At 42.8% G+C, this 16,728-nt stretch overlaps 1 protein-coding gene across 34 annotated transcripts in view; it reads right to left on the bottom strand.

Annotated features, from left to right (window-relative positions):
• LOC126964629 (protein purity of essence) overlaps positions 1–16,728 on the bottom strand; it is a 96,547-nt gene that overhangs the window by 56,041 nt on the left and 23,778 nt on the right. For 19 of the 34 annotated variants that reach the window (XM_050807822.1, XM_050807820.1, XM_050807819.1 and 16 more), the window contains 9 exons: positions 16,361–16,565; positions 15,679–15,791; positions 14,462–14,610; positions 13,907–14,132; positions 11,701–11,883; positions 9,902–10,000; positions 4,484–4,643; positions 4,032–4,194; positions 3,440–3,643 (listed from right to left, as the gene is read on the bottom strand). In XM_050807822.1, coding sequence (XP_050663779.1) covers positions 3,440–3,643; positions 4,032–4,194; positions 4,484–4,643; positions 9,902–10,000; positions 11,701–11,883; positions 13,907–14,132; positions 14,462–14,610; positions 15,679–15,791; positions 16,361–16,565 — 1,502 coding nt within the window. Of the gene's footprint in view, positions 1–2,161; positions 2,199–2,303; positions 2,341–2,445; positions 2,483–2,587; positions 2,625–2,729; positions 2,764–2,871; positions 2,888–3,013; positions 3,048–3,155; positions 3,190–3,297; positions 3,330–3,439; positions 3,644–4,031; positions 4,195–4,483; positions 4,644–9,901; positions 10,001–10,680; positions 10,807–10,850; positions 10,977–11,020; positions 11,147–11,190; positions 11,317–11,360; positions 11,487–11,530; positions 11,657–11,700; positions 11,884–13,906; positions 14,133–14,461; positions 14,611–15,678; positions 15,792–16,360; positions 16,566–16,728 lie in introns of those variants that run through there. The other 15 variants (XM_050807842.1, XM_050807841.1, XM_050807840.1 and 12 more) reach the window with 15 other exon arrangements.

Here is a 16,728-nt window from a genome sequence, read left to right as displayed (position 1 = left end):
TTCCGCTTGTCAGAATGAGACCCATGATAGGATGCAACAAGCACACAGTCTGACATGAAAACTATAGAGTCGCTCTTTTTTTAAAGGCCCAGTGAACAATGATTAGCAATATTGTATTTTTTTTTTATTAATTTCAAGGAATATCAACAGCTATTTACACAAAATAAAAATACAATAGAAACTTAGAGCTAATTACAGATATTCACTAATGGACAATAGAAGTAGTAAGAAGCAAAATTATAAAGAGTAAACATGTAAAATTATAATCTAATAATAAGCACACTTGATATTCACAGGTTAGGATTCAAAAAACGTTTTCATGATACATTGTTTCATTGCTTTGACAGATGTATTAAAAATATCCAAATTAATTATTTCACTGCTTAGTTTATTACAGGTGGTGCTAGCTCGCAAGATATAACTATTGCTCCGGTAGTTAGTAGATGATTGAGGTATATACAATAAACGGCTATAGCGTAGTGCAGTTGACGAAGTTCTCAATGAAATTGTCGAAAGAAGATCTGGACAATCAACCTTATTTTGAGCTATTTTCAAGAAGAAAGCAATGTCAGACAGAGATCATACGTCGTTTCTCAAGCGGTAGTAAATGTTGCTTTTTACAATGCTGTTCGTAAGACTTTGAATTGTATCTGTCGTTAGTACGGTAGCATAGAAAGCGTAAGAATTTTTTTTGAATATTTTCTATTCGAGAAATATATGCAGAATACAAAGGATTCCAGATTTGAGAGGCATATTCTAAGTGACCACGAACGAAGGTGCAGTACAATATCTTCAGTGTCTTGACTTGACGTAAATCACGCGAGCTTCTTATAATAAATCCAAGGGCTTTCATAGCTTTAGATATAGTTAAATTTATATGTTGGTCAAATAATAGTTTCGAATCAAGTAAAACACCAAGGTCTCGTATTGTACTACTTCTCTGCACATTTTCACATTGCAACTGGTAATTGAAAATTATAGGATGCCGCTTACGCGTGAATGTCATTACGCTACATTTTGATGGGTTTAGCTCTAGGCTATGATCGTCACAATAATTTTGCAATCGGTGTAGGTCTTCTTGTAGAGCTATTGCATCATCTAGTGACGATACCTTGTTGTAAATTTTGATATCGTCAGCAAAGCACAATATTTTGGCGGTACGTAAGCAAGTATCAACATCATATAAAAATATTGCGAACAATAGAGGGCCAAGCAAGGAACCCTGAGGAACGCCACTCGATATGGGAACCCACCCTGATATATAATTACTGACAACAACAGCTTGAGTGCGATTATGAATATAGGAGGAAAACCGTCTTAACAAGTCACCGCTGATACCAATATTTTAGAGCTTATTAATAAGGATGTAATGCCGTATTCGGTCAAATGCCTTACTGAAGTCGGTGTAAATTACATCAGCTTGGACACCTTGCTGCATTGTTTCAGTTAGATAATTATTAAGAAGTGCAAGATTAGAGACAGACGAGCGACCTCTAAGAAAACCATGCTGACTGGGGCTAAAGGCTTGCCTTAGTGCAGGATAAACCTGACTATAAATGATTTTCTCAAAAACCTTAGATATAATACAAAGCTTAGAAATTGGACGGTAATTTGATATATTAGTCTTAGCCCCCTTTTTATGCACTGGAGTAATATAAGCCATTTTGCAAGCCAGAGATTTGTTGAATAAAATAGTAATGGGTACACATATGGAATCAGAACATTTCACTAAGAATATTCAAGGTAAATGATCCGGACCATCGGATTTTGATGGGTCAATACCATGGAGTAGTTTCTTTACTTTAGTAACGTCTACGTGTATTTGCGAGATATCACACACTGGTAGTGATGATAAAGAGATGACATTTTTATTGACCGGAGGATCGGTAAAGTTATTACAAAAAAGTGTCGGTATTGAAGGTTTTGTCAGCAAGGTACATGCAACTAGGCATAGAGTTCAGATTTTGTTTAGACTTCATATACGACCAAAAGTATTTATTTTGGATACGGAAAGTCCTTGCCGATAGAGTCGCTTTTCTTAAAGGCGCGGGGCCCGGGCCCGCGCGCACACAGCGCCGCCTGCAGCAGCTGCAGCAGCGCGGAGCAGCCACGACATGTCGCTTAGTGTTAGTGGACGTGCACGGCTCATAATAGAGGTTACCTTGGCGGGCGCGGGGCCCGGGGTCGAGCCGGGCGCGGGCCCGGGCGCACACAGCGCCGCCTGCAGCAGCTGCAGCAGCGCGGAGCAGCCACGACATGTCACTTAGTGTTAGTGGACGTGCACGGCTCATAATAGAGGTTACCTTGGCGGGCGCGGGGCCCGGGGTCGAGCCGGGCGCGGGCCCGGGCGCACACAGCGCCGCCTGCAGCAGCTGCAGCAGCGCGGAGCAGCCACGACATGTCACTTAGTGTTAGTGGACGTGCACGGCTCATAATAGAGGTTACCTTGGCGGGCGCGGGGCCCGGGGTCGAGCCGGGCGCGGGCCCGGGCGCACACAGCGCCGCCTGCAGCAGCTGCAGCAGCGCGGAGCAGCCACGACATGTCACTTAGTGTTAGTGGACGTGCACGGCTCATAATAGAGGTTACCTTGGCGGGCGCGGGGCCCGGGGTCGAGCCGGGCGCGGGCCCGGGCGCACACAGCGCCGCCTGCAGCAGCTGCAGCAGCGCGGAGCAGCCACGACATGTCACTTAGTGTTAGTGGACGTGCACGGCTCATAATAGAGGTTACCTTGGCGGGCGCGGGGCCCGGGGTCGAGCCGGGCGCGGGCCCGGGCGCACACAGCCCCGCCTGCAGCAGCTGCAGCAGCGCGGAGCAGCCACGACATGTCACTTAGTGTTAGTGGACGTGCACGGCTCATAATAGAGGTTACCTTGGCGGGCGCGGGGCCCGGGATCGAGCCGGGCGCGGGCCCGGGCGCACACAGCCCCGCCTGCAGCAGCTGCAGCAGCGCGGAGCAGCCACGACATGTCACTTAGTGTTAGTGGACGTGCACGGCTCATAATAGAGGTTACCTTGGCGGGCGCGGGGCCCGGGGTCGAGCCGGGCGCGGGCCCGGGCGCACACAGCCCCGCCTGCAGCAGCTGCAGCAGCGCGGAGCAGCCACGACATGTCACTTAGTGTTAGTGGACGTGCACGGCTCATAATAGAGGTTACCTTGGCGGGCGCGGGGCCCGGGGTCGAGCCGGGCGCGGGCCCGGGCGCACACAGCCCCGCCTGCAGCAGCTGCAGCAGCGCGGAGCAGCCACGACATGTCACTTAGTGTTAGTGGACGTGCACGGCTCATAATAGAGGTTACCTTGGCGGGCGCGGGGCCCGGGGTCGAGCCGGGCGCGGGCCCGGGCACACACAGCGCCGCCTGCAGCAGCTGCAGCAGCGCGGAGCAGCCACGACATGTCACTTAGTGTTAGTGGACGTGCACGGCTCATAATAGAGGTTACCTTGGCGGGCGCGGGGCCCGGGGTCGAGCCGGGCGCGGGCCCGGGCGCACACAGCGCCGCCTGCAGCAGCTGCAGCAGCGCGGGCGCCACGTGCGGGTGCACGCGCCGCGCCGCGCGGAGCAGCCACGCCAGCGACTCGCGCCGCTCGGCGCAGCACGTGCTCTGCCAGTTGCCGGTGCGCGCGCTCACTATCTCCGCACACGACTGCCGACAGAAAAAGTCACATGCAGCTCAATAATACCCCTCCGACTTTGCGTGATAAGGACGCATCTCAAACAATTGGCTATCCATATATTACGTCACACGGAAGGTCCAATGTGTATGACATTGAGTGACAAGGGGCGGGGAGGGAAGCGGGTAGCGAATAATGGACATCATCTAGGTAGGGAGGGGTCTCACAAATGTGACCTGAGCGGTCACAAAATCATGAAATACGCATGACATAAATTATGAATGGCCCCCAATGCTTAGAGAATGCGGAGGCTTATGAGAAATAACATTTTTTTACTGAAAAATAAAGGTCCCTATCACATCTGAATCCAATTAACTAATAAAGATTACAAACACCAAAACGCAAACAGTAATAACTCACCTTGAGATGGTCCATGAGTCGCACGAGCTCATCGTAAGCGGGCTCGCTGTCGAGAAGTGCCCGCGCCGCGTTGAGATGCGTGTCCAACGCGTGCACGTCACGTAGATGTCGGTAACGTTCACGGGTGCCGCACAAGAGTAGTAGCAGTTTTCGCACTTGTTTCCTTTAAACCAAGGTGATGCTAAGATTTAATGTGACACATTTGCTAATCTATGCATATAAATAATAATAATAATATTGATACACGTTCAAATAAATTACTTTGCTCCAAATTGGGCATAGCCAGTAATATGGCTGCAAGACAACGATATATTTATTACGACATACGTACTTAAACACACATAACTAATTAAAATTGAAAAAAAAAAAACGCGTCGCCACTCTTTCGGTTCGCAGTCTGGCTCATTACATTGGCTTTGTAATGTCACAATTTGTTTAGCAATAAGGTGTACCTGAGCGGCGTCTGCTGGTTCATCATGTACTCGCAGAGCAGCGTCCGCCATCGCGAATCAAAGTGGGCGGGGTCGCAATGTTTGTGGATCTGGCACGGCAGCCTCAGTGCCATCTCCATCAGCAGCTGCGGGTAGTTGTCGAACACGTCCAGGGCGTGACCTGGATTAAAAATTGTAATGTAGGTACATTAATATGCATTACTAAGTATCTATAATTGGTGTGTATAGTTAATAAGCGAATCGAAGTTGTACATACTACAGGTCACTGGTCAGTCACAATATAGCTCCGATATGGAACGCTCGCCTTTTATTTAATAGCCCCCCAACATTACACTGATTACATGTATATTAATATATATATTGGTGGTCCATTATACAGGCCTACTCACCAACAGAATCAGACAAAACCGGGGATATAGTATAAATTGAAAAATTCTATAATGACCTCCAAAATACTTTTGAAACCGCACATAAGAATATCATAGTAATGGGAGATTTTAATGGCCAAATCGGAACGTCTAATAACGGAGAAGAATATATTATAGGCAGATATGGTTTTGGTAATAGAAGTAAAAATGGCAGAAGATTAATAAATTTTGCTTTAGAAAACAGACTCACCATACTAAATGGCTTTTATAAGAAGAAACCCTCAAATAAATGGACATGGATATCACCTAATGGGCTCTATAAGAACGAAATCGACTACATTATGTCAACCAATAAAATAGTTTTTAAAGATATATCCATTATAAAAATTTTTAACTTTAACACAGACCATAGGATGATTCGGACAACGTTGTCAGAAACACGTTATCATGAAAACTAGACAATTTATCAATAAATATACAGCTTTTCGAATCACAGGAAACACGGAATTACTGCTTAACAATCTCCAGACATCACCAGATAAAAAGGAACATGATAACAAAGAATCGACATCTATACAAGAAAAATACAATAAATATATTAACAATATAAAAACTATCACCAGCAGAATAATGACAAGTAACAAAAACGAAGCACCACCTAAAGTTATAAAATTACTACAGGAACGGAAGGTACTTTTACAACAAAAGAAAAATAAAGATAACCGTTAAAAAATAACATAAATTAGCAAACAGATTAGTGAACAACTTAGAAAAGAAAGAAAAACTAATCATTTAAATACGATGAAAGTTTATATAGAAAAAACAGGTGGAATTAAAAAGGCACTAAAAGAAATTAACCACAAAAAAGACTGGATACCAAATATTAAAAACAAAGACGGTAAAACTAGTAGCATTAGACACGATATATTAAAAATTGCTACAGAATATTATAAAAATTTATACAAAAGTGATAAAATTCGAAAAACTACAAAAGAATGCATTGTGCTGACGGACGAAGAGCAAATACCTGAAATATTAAAGGATGAAACTATACAAGCTATTAGGACACAAAAGTTCGCTAAGGCACCTGGACCAGATCTCGTTACAAATGAACTACTAAAAACTACATTACCAGTGATCGCTCCAAAACTAACAGATCTATTTAACGAGATTCTCAGAACGGAAATTATTCCAGAGGAGTGGACCAAATCGACTATAATACTACTACATAAAAAAGGAGACAAGACAGATATATCAAATTATAGACCAATTAAGCTTAATGTCCAATGTTTACAAGGTGTTTTCCAAAATCATATTATGTAGAATAGCCAATACCCTTGACGAAAATTAGCCTAAGGAGCAAGCTGGATTTCGTAGAAATTTTTCAACTATAGACCACATCCACATCGACAAATACTACAAAAATTCAAAGAATTTTTGAAAACCTAATTTTCAAGGAATACAAACAAAATACATTCGAATCCTGGAAAACGTTTACAAAAAGAGTACTGCACAAATAAAGTTTGAATCTACAGGTGAAGAGTTTGACATTGAAAGAGGTGTTCGCCAGGGAGACCCACCTAAACTATTTTCAGCCGTCCTAGAAATGGTATTCAGGAATCTGAATTGGTCGAAGAAAGGACTAAATATAAATGGCGAAAATCTGAATTACATACGTTTTGCTTATGACTTAATCGTATTTTCTGATAGCCCAGAAACTTTAAATGGAATGTTACAGGAGTTAGCGGATGAGAGTATTAAGGCAGGCCTTTCAATGAATTTAAAAAAAAAAACAAAAATAATGACAAATTCTGCACAAACAGTGCAAATAACAGTTAATAACGAGCGAATAGAATACATTCAGGAATATATATACTTAGGGCAGTTAATATCTAATAAATAATAATAATTCTTTATTTGCATAATGTGTGTATACAAGTTAACAAAATAATTCTATACGAATCAACACATTAGCCAAAAAGGGCATGCAAATTACATTACCTCCATGTCATTATATAATAATAAAATTCTAAGATTACAGCACATAATATTTCATTGTTACATTATATTAGCATTTACACAAAATATACATGTCATATACATATTATGTAGTCAAAGATTATGTAGTCATATACATATTATGTACACAAGATTATAAAAAAAAAAAAGAAAATCACAAATTCAAAAAGTCGGATACAGCATAAAAATTGTAACTAATTAGCCATTGATATAATTGAGTTTTAAAAGGACCGATATTCAACATTTTAATAGCATCGGGAAGTTTATTAAATATTTGAATACACATGACATGACAATTTTTAGTAAACAAAGTAGTCCTGGGTGCTTTTTGTAAACAAGTCTATTTTGATATCGTTGGTCGCGGTCATACATTTCCTTGGCAGTGGTGAAAAGATATTTATGCCTCTTTACAAAAATGCTTATTTCGTAAATGTATAGATAGGCACGGCAAGGTTAACAAATTTAGTTTAATAAACAGCGGTCTACACGATTCGTACGTAACTACCCCACAAATCGCACGGATACATTTTTTTTGTGCAATAAATGCTTTTTGGATGTTTACGCCATTACCCCAAATTATAAGACCGTATCTCAAGATAGATGCAATATGAGCATGGCAAGCTGACAGTGTGGTACCTAAATCTGTAATTTTTCGTAGGCGCCTCAGGGCATGACAAATTTATTTACTCTACCACAGACCTTATTTATGTGTGATGTCCATTTAAGTTCATTGTCTAAAATAATACCTAAAAATGAAGTTTCATCCATTTAATCATTTTGTCCATATTATTTATAATGTCATTGTTAAATTTCATAATATCAAAGTTTTTAATGTCAGATTCAAAAATTATCGAAATATCATCCGCGTATAGAAATATTTTATTATTTGTAACGTCTTTTATGTCATTTATGTAAAATAAAAATAGAATTGGCCCCAGGACACTTCCTTGAGGTACACCACACAAATTTTATTAGTCCGAGTAATAATTACACTTTGTTTCCTATTTTTTAAATATGATCGGAACCAATCTAACACAAGCCCCCGTATTCCATATGTTAACCTCTAATTCTTTTAATAATAAGTCATGGGACACTCTATCAAAAGCTTTTGACATGTCAAAGTACAATACGTAGTCAATGTTTTTGTGTCAATATTTTGAGCAATTGAGTGTGATAAAGAATAGATTGCTTCATTAGTAGATCTATTTTTCTGAAAGGCAAATTGTTCATCTTTAATTAAATGAAATTTATTACTGAACTCCTTTAACCGTAAACACATACATTTCTCAAAGATTTTTGATATGATAGGTATGAGAGTAATGGGTCTGTAATTTTCAACGTTATTTTATCTCCGTTCTTGAATAGGGGGCTAATTATGGATATTTTAAGTTCTTCAGGAAAAGAACCACAAGAAAAGGATATGTTAGTTAAATGTGTCAGCACGGGTACCAATTCTGCTTGACATTGTTTTATTACTTTTGTACATATCTCGTCATATCCTTCTGCAGTGGTATTATTTAGAGACATAATTTGTGTATATACTTCCGGTTCAGATTTCAGTTCAGAGTTCAGGTCTCAGGAACATAGAAGAGGGATTCTGACTAATGTTGAATGGATTTTGACAGCATTGATTTTGATTTGCATTGAGTATACCAATATTTTTGAAGTAGTCATTGAAAGATGTAGCTATTTGATGAAGAATGTATGCAAAAAGAAATAGAAAGAAGAATGGTTAATATGTGGAAACGATACTGGTCACTTAATTCAGTAATGAAGAATAAAGAAATGCCTATGAAAGACAAAAGGAAAGTATTTAGTACGTGTATACTACCATGCTTATTGTACGGTTGTCAGACATGGCCATTGACAGAGCAACTAGCCAACAAAATTAAAATTTGTCAGAATGGAATAGAAAGAAGCACAATAGGAGTTAAAAGAAAGGATCGTGTAAAATTAAAAGCCATTAAAAATAAGACAAATATTAAGTATGCATACAAAACATTCAAACAATTAAAATGGAAATATGACCTGTTCATATGATAAGAGAAAAGACAGAGAAATGGGCAAGACTAATAATTGAATGGCAACCACTAGATAGCAAAAGAAATAGAGGTAGACAGCCTATGAGATGGGAAGACGACATCAAGAAAATAGCGGGGCAACTATGGACTCGTACAGCAAAAGATAGGACAGAATGGAAATCTTTGGAGGAGGCCTTTGTCGGAAGACAAGCTGTATCACAGTAAAGACCGTTTGCCGATAGTATTAAGAGGCACTTTTTTTACTTTATTTTAGTAACTACTATGTAAAATTTGTACAGCAATAAAGGCTATTTTTATTTTTTTTATTATTATATATATTAGAGAGATGATGCATTGAAGACACACTAATATCACTTTCGTATTTTAATACCTAAAAGCATGTATAAACGTCTACTTTCAGAGCGAAAAAATTATTTTTTTTGGCGAACTTAATTGGTTTCAAAAAGTACAAATGCATGAACGAGGTCTCCTTAGTCAATGTCAAATCATCATCAATGATATTGCAAGATCATGATAGCCTTGACCTGACTGATGCTGAGGCATCACTTGGAATCCGTAGATTGGCCAAATTCTCACCAAATTACAGCAGACGTGGTCTATCATTGGAATCGTCTCATGTCAATATTTAGGGTATGGATAGATGATAAATACAATGCCCCAGCAGAAAGAAAATTACTATTTCATATACGGCAATATTTTGTAATAAAATAAAATTGTCGCATCAAAATTTGGCAAGTTCTGACTGAATTATTCATTCGTGAATCTTAAACAATCCTGTGATTCCGCGCGGACGAAGTCGCGGGCACCAAATAGTTACCACATAAACGTATGTTAAATTCTTTTGAATTTCGTAACAGATTATCTAATAAAAACTACAAATCATATACTATGATAATTATATAACGACATTACAAACAGTTTAACGTTTTTAAGCAAATACATAATGCTCAAAACAAAAAACAAAAACTCAAAAGTCATCTAAATCTTACTCTTAACATATTCTTTAGCGAAGAACGGCTGCATATCGGGAAGCGGCTGCGGCGGCAGGGGTTTAAGTAACTGCTGTGCCGGTGTTGCAGCTCCGGTATCTGAGAAGGACAGTTCCTATAGTTTGTAGCATTATTACATTGTAAGCAAATTAATATAACGTTTTCTCATCGTATTAAAACATTCGTATTTTAATGCGCTATCTACATCATTGTGAGCTGCTTTAATTAGACAGAATAATTCTGAGATAAAATAATATAATCTTTGTTCAATAAGCTTAATCTATAAATATATTTCTATTAAATTACTGAAATCTACCATAAAAGTATAGCTCGTGAGAAGACATACCTACAAGAAACTCAACGGCCACTCTTTTCAATCAATAAAGTATTTTGCAATTGCTGTAATATACAAAAAATTTGCATCCGATATATAAATCGTGATCAAAGTTAAAAGCGTTTTAAATATAAATATTTCATAAAAAGTACTTTAAAACAAATTGTATAAATATAAATTATCGTATATTGGATGCATCAATCAACCTTTTGTGTTAGGATGCTTCGTGAACTTGATGGTAGTGATTATTGTCATAATTGTTAGTAATCGTATCCATAAAATTCAATGATTTATTAACTATAACAAGTCGACTTGGCACAACAAGCGGCACCCGTTCACGAGTTGACTCATGCACTAGCCATCGTTTCCTTCGACGAGGGCAAGCGGAGGCGCCGGCTCGCGACCCGCCGACGACCTTAATGATCCCCTAGCTGGCGTCACTCACCGGCCGTCCGCTCCCTCCAGTGGGGCAGCAGCGCCGCCAGCACGCGGTAGCAGTGGGCGGGCGCGGCGGCCCGCACCAGCGCGGCGGCGGCCAGGCGCGACACGTGCGCCGCGCACGCCGGCTCGCGACCCGCCGACGACCTTAATGATCCCCTAGCTGGCGTCACTCACCGGCCGTCCGCTCCCTCCAGTGGGGCAGCAGCGCCGCCAGCACGCGGTAGCAGTGGGCGGGCGCGGCGGCCCGCACCAGCGCGGCGGCGGCCAGGCGCGACACGTGCGCCGCGCACGCCGGCTCGCGACCCGCCGACGACCTTAATGATCCCCTAGCTGGCGTCACTCACCGGCCGTCCGCTCCCTCCAGTGGGGCAGCAGCGCCGCCAGCACGCGGTAGCAGTGGGCGGGCGCGGCGGCCCGCACCAGCGCGGCGGCGGCCAGGCGCGACACGTGCGCCGCGCACGCCGGCTCGCGACCCGCCGACGACCTTAATGATCCCCTAGCTGGCGTCACTCACCGGCCGTCCGCTCCCTCCAGTGGGGCAGCAGCGCCGCCAGCACGCGGTAGCAGTGGGCGGGCGCGGCGGCCCGCACCAGCGCGGCGGCGGCCAGGCGCGACACGTGCGCCGCGCACGCCGGCTCGCGACCCGCCGACGACCTTAATGATCCCCTAGCTGGCGTCACTCACCGGCCGTCCGCTCCCTCCAGTGGGGCAGCAGCGCCGCCAGCACGCGGTAGCAGTGGGCGGGCGCGGCGGCCCGCACCAGCGCGGCGGCGGCCAGGCGCGACACGTGCGCCGCGCACGCCGGCTCGCGACCCGCCGACGACCTTAATGATCCCCTAGCTGGCGTCACTCACCGGCCGTCCGCTCCCTCCAGTGGGGCAGCAGCGCCGCCAGCACGCGGTAGCAGTGGGCGGGCGCGGCGGCCCGCACCAGCGCGGCGGCGGCCAGGCGCGACACGTGCGCCGCGCACGCCGGCTCGCGACCCGCCGACGACCTTAATGATCCCCTAGCTGGCGTCACTCACCGGCCGTCCGCTCCCTCCAGTGGGGCAGCAGCGCCGCCAGCACGCGGTAGCAGTGGGCGGGCGCGGCGGCCCGCACCAGCGCGGCGGCGGCCAGGCGCGACACGTGCGCCGCGCACGCCGGCTCGCGACCCGCCGACGACCCGCCCGTGCCCGAGCAAGTCTTCCAGCGCGCCATCAAAACGCCTGCAAAACGGGTTTTTTTAAATAACAGATTCACTTTTTTATCGTTATTTTAACCAAGCGATACAGTAGTCGGCACCGACCGCGATATAACGTCATCAGGTCATGCAATGAAACGAAGCATAGATAATTTAAAGTACCAGAAGATGCCATACATTTTTATTTTATTTATTTCAAGGAATATCAACAGCTATTTACACAAAACAAAACATCACCCGGCGCCTTGTTATTTTTAAGCTGTTTTAGGGCCATACTAATCTCGTACAGGCTGACGTCTGGGATATCTTCGGTATAGTGTCTGGTTAATTTGGCTCTTGGGTCTTCAGCCTTGTTGGTAACAGGTGCCCGTGCGGTCGTGTATAACTGTCCATAGAACTTGGATTGATATTCAATGTGCCTCTTACTAAGCGGTGATCACTCCCAGTTTTCACTGAGTTGATCGCGGAGACATCATTGAAAATTTGTCTTTTGGTCGACATAATGAAATCGATCTCATTTTTAGTGGCACCATCGGTTTGTCAGTCCATTTGCGTTGTTCTGGCTTCATGTAGAAGAAATATAGAGATCCTAATTCTCCATGAAGTCAGCCAGCATCTGGCCTCGGGCGTTCCGATTTCCATAACCAAATTTCCCCACTCTCAACTCATCGCCGCTACGTTTGCCCAGTTTTGCATTGAAGTCTCCCATGACAACGTTGAAGTGGGTCTTCGGAGTGTGAATGGCTGTTGAGATGTCCTCATAAATGGCCTCCACCTCGTCGTCTGAGTGTGTCGAAGTCGGAGCGTAGACCTGAATGACCTTCAACGAATACCGTTCAGTAATTCTGAGTATTAGGTACGCTACCCTAGTAGACACGCTCCCCACCTCAGTCACGTTGTTGACGAGAGACTTGTGCACGAGGAACCCGACACCACCCTGGGACAGTTGGCCGCCCTCCCGGAAGTAGAGCATGTGTTCGGAATTTAGGATTTTCGAGTCCTCACCCTGTCTTCGGACCTCAGATAACTCCACGACATCCCATCGTAATCTGCTCATAGCTTCCTCCAGTTCCTCCAACTTCTCGTCGGTCCGCAGTGTCTTGACATTGTACGTTGCCAGGGCCAATGGTCTTCGATTGTGGCAGCGCTGCCCCGTCGCTTATGTGGCTGCTACCTGGCCACCACGAGCGGGGCCGCCGGGGACTGGGGGCCGGGGCCTTATTGTGTCTATCATATTTTTTGAGGGGTGTTTTCTGCCGTAATCGCCACGCTTGGCAGGCGGGTTGGCGATCGCAGTAAGTGGTGGGCTCTTAACGAAGTATACAAACAACGGAGTAACAACAACATCCCTTAGTCGCCTCTTACGACACCCACGGGAGGAGATGGGGTGGTGCTATTCTGGTACGACACCAAACGCATATCAATAATGCACGCTAATTATAAGCACACTTAATATTTACAGGTTACTCAAATTCAAATATTTTTATTCAAAATAGGACTCAAAATCACTTATTGAACGTCAAAAGCTACCACCCATTCAAAAAGGACTGACTCAGACCTGAGAAGAATGGGCGCAAGAAACTCAGCGAGTCTTTTTTTTATATAAAAAATATGGATTACAATGTGATATCGTACAATAAACATTTAATTTTCTTAACCGCATTTGCAGCAAAACCAAGCCTATTCGCCAATTCTTCAATATGGGGGTCCCATTGCAATTTGGAATCAAGAGTAATGCCAAGAAATACAACAGATTCCACTGCTTTTACCACCTCTCCGTTTAGTAAAATATTCGCATCTACATTTTTGACACAGTTTTATGACTATTGAACAATAAGTTATTATTAGGCTTGAATCATTAAAATGTTTAGATGGACTATGGCATATAGCAATGTAATTGAGCAACGCACACTAAGACAAACCTGGCCTGTTTTTATCGGTTGTCTAACAGCAACAGACTCTGTCTAGAAGTATAAATTTTTTAAGGCATAAGTATTAATTGGTATAATAAATATTAAGAGTACTGTGTTCGCAAAATAGATACTCACTGAGCAGTCTCATGATAATGAGCTGCAACTCCCTTCGATTGGTTCTCACGTGTATGGGCGGGGTCTGCCCGTTTGCATTGGCGTCTAAGTATACGTCGCGACTTTCAACACCCGCCTCTTGCGATCTGATGTCAAGTTCCGAAACCAGTTCCTCCAGGAGGCGGTCTAGAACAGCACGGTCACCTTCTACGCTGGAGTCTAAGTCGCCCGCTAGCATTAGCACAACCTACGACATTTTATGATATTTAAACAGCCGCTATAAATATAAGGAATAACTATAACGCTCAGCGTTCAAACTAAGGAAAAACTAAAAAATACATGTAATTTTTTTTTTCTGATGTGATTTGGGTTTTTGTGCTATTTAAATTATAAAATTTATTATAGTATGTTGGTTTTGAACAATAATTCGAAAGGGCAAAATGCAATAAATGCTAATTAATTTAAAATATAAAAGTAAATTATACAGAAGACTTCGTACTCGGTTTTAAAATACCTTTACAACAATTTCAAGGTTCGAAAAATATTTTTTTGCCTATCTTCATTGCGCGCCCTGACCTGCACGAACGGGATGACGCGCACGCCGGCCAGCGCCGACAGCGCCGGCAGCGCCGACAGCGCCGCCGACAGCAGCGACACGCGCAGCGCGTGCAGCTTGCGGGACTCGCTCTCCGGCGCGGCGGGCTGGCTCGCCGTCGACGGACCGGCTGGCGCACGCGAATATATATAGCTGTCGTATGTACAAGTGGGACCGGTCGGATAACGTAAGGTAAGGTACGCTCTTTGGATATCAGTTAAAAGTTTTTTGAAATGTGAAATAGTTACGGAATAATCGCCCGGTAACACTCACCGATTGCTCCCTGTATACTTTCCAATTACGTCTTTGATTATAAAATATCTTGAGAAGTTGACAGTTGTTTTTTTTTTTTATTTTTTTGAAGATAATGTTTATCCTTTTATGACATTACATTACAAAAAATATTTATTAGATGCAAAATGAGCTAAGTTATATTTTTAAGTTGAACTACACAATTTACATCATTATAGATATTATATAAACCCAATCGCCATTAATGTGACAGCTACTACAGCTACTTATCAGCTGCTACATGTAGCATTATAACATTGAAATTAATATTTATATATTATTTATTCAGAAACAGACAGTCTTACAAATGAATAACTAAATTAAATAACAGATAGTAGACCTAGAGTTTCTTAATTAACAAGTTTAATAGCGAAAATTCTATAATTAATAATTATTATACAAACATATAAAAATACTTTAAGAGATCATACAAATTCTATGAGAATTTAAATAAAATTATTTTAATTTGTTTTTTAAATTTTGGTAAACTGGAACAGGAAGCTATATCGCACGACGAACAAAACTATTTTCTACATAACAACTAGAATAAGAATTTACATGAAATTATTCGTTTGAATGACATGTGCGTTTTTGAGGGCGAGGTATTTTTATGTTTATACATTGCAACAACGAGGGACTATCCATAATATTATTAATTATTTTGTACAAAATAACAGTATCAATAAAATGACGTCGTTTTTCAAGATCTTCAATTCTATAGTTTTTTTTCAAAAATCTTTATTCTGATTGAAATAGTATGAAATGTTGACGCAAGCATACTTTAATACAAGAACGGATAAATCAGCAGTCAAAAATCTTTAAAACAATTGTTATAAAATCAATTGCGTCAGGGCAATTCCCAAAATAGTATCTTGAATACTTCATATAAGTATAGTGTGTACCGTACCGTAGGCGCTGCTGCGGCCGGAGCTCTCGGAGCCGGCCGAGCCCGCGGCGTCGTGCGGCGACGTGCGCAGCGTGCTGCCGTCCGTGGCCGCCGTGCTGGCCTCGTCGTCGGACCTGCCGCAGACAACTCGCGAGGGTTAACAACCTTCCATCGAACAATACTTATTTATCTATTCAACAGAAACAAACGGTCACATTCATAAATTGATTACACAAACGGGATATTAAATCTAGACCTAAAGTTCCCTAATTTTTAAAATAGCCAATACAGATATGAATATTAGTAAGTTACAACAAACAATATAATTCTAAATTGGGTTAGTTTCTAAATGTATGGTTACAGCATATTTAAACGAAGCTAACGACTTAGACATGAAAAGGTCTAAGTGGCAAAGTTCGGTATTCATATAATTACACACTCTTCTGATAAAATAATTTTTAACATAAACGGTCCCGCTATGCGAAATGCTAAATAACGGTTTACTAACACATTTACAATATTCAATGTTCAAAATACAAAAAAATCAAAATAAAATAATTCGGGCATCACTGGATGGGCCGGCAACCCTCTCGTGATTCCTCCGGTGTTGCAAGAAAATGAGGGCGGCGGTGATCACTTAACACTAGGTTAATAGGACGCTCGTTTGTCTATCTCTCCCACAGTAAATGTGTTGATCGGGTACCCAGTAGGCGAGGCGTTGGTGTCGCAGAAGACGGGCGCGGTGGGTGCGTGCCGCGCGTGCGGTGCGGGTGCGTGCGGTGCGTGCGGTGCGTGCGGCGCGGGCGCGGCGGCCGCGGGCGCCGGCTCCTGCAGCGACAGCGCGATGGCGAGCTCCACCATGGTCTCGTCGTCGGCGTCGGACGGGATGTCCAGCAGCGCCTCCAGTCCTGACGTACATCGATCATTACGACATACTATTATTACAATTGTACTTTCTTGGATTAACGCCGCCATTACACATTTAAATAATATACTTTTTAAAAGATTAATACGAGTGTGATTGTAACTGTGTTCTTAAAATAGTTTTTGCATAAGAGTTTACGCAAAAAT

This window comes from Leptidea sinapis, chromosome 5 (assembly GCF_905404315.1).
Source record: "Leptidea sinapis chromosome 5, ilLepSina1.1, whole genome shotgun sequence".
NCBI lineage: Eukaryota > Metazoa > Arthropoda > Insecta > Lepidoptera > Pieridae > Leptidea > Leptidea sinapis.
This window is presented reverse-complemented; position numbering and strand designations above follow the sequence as displayed.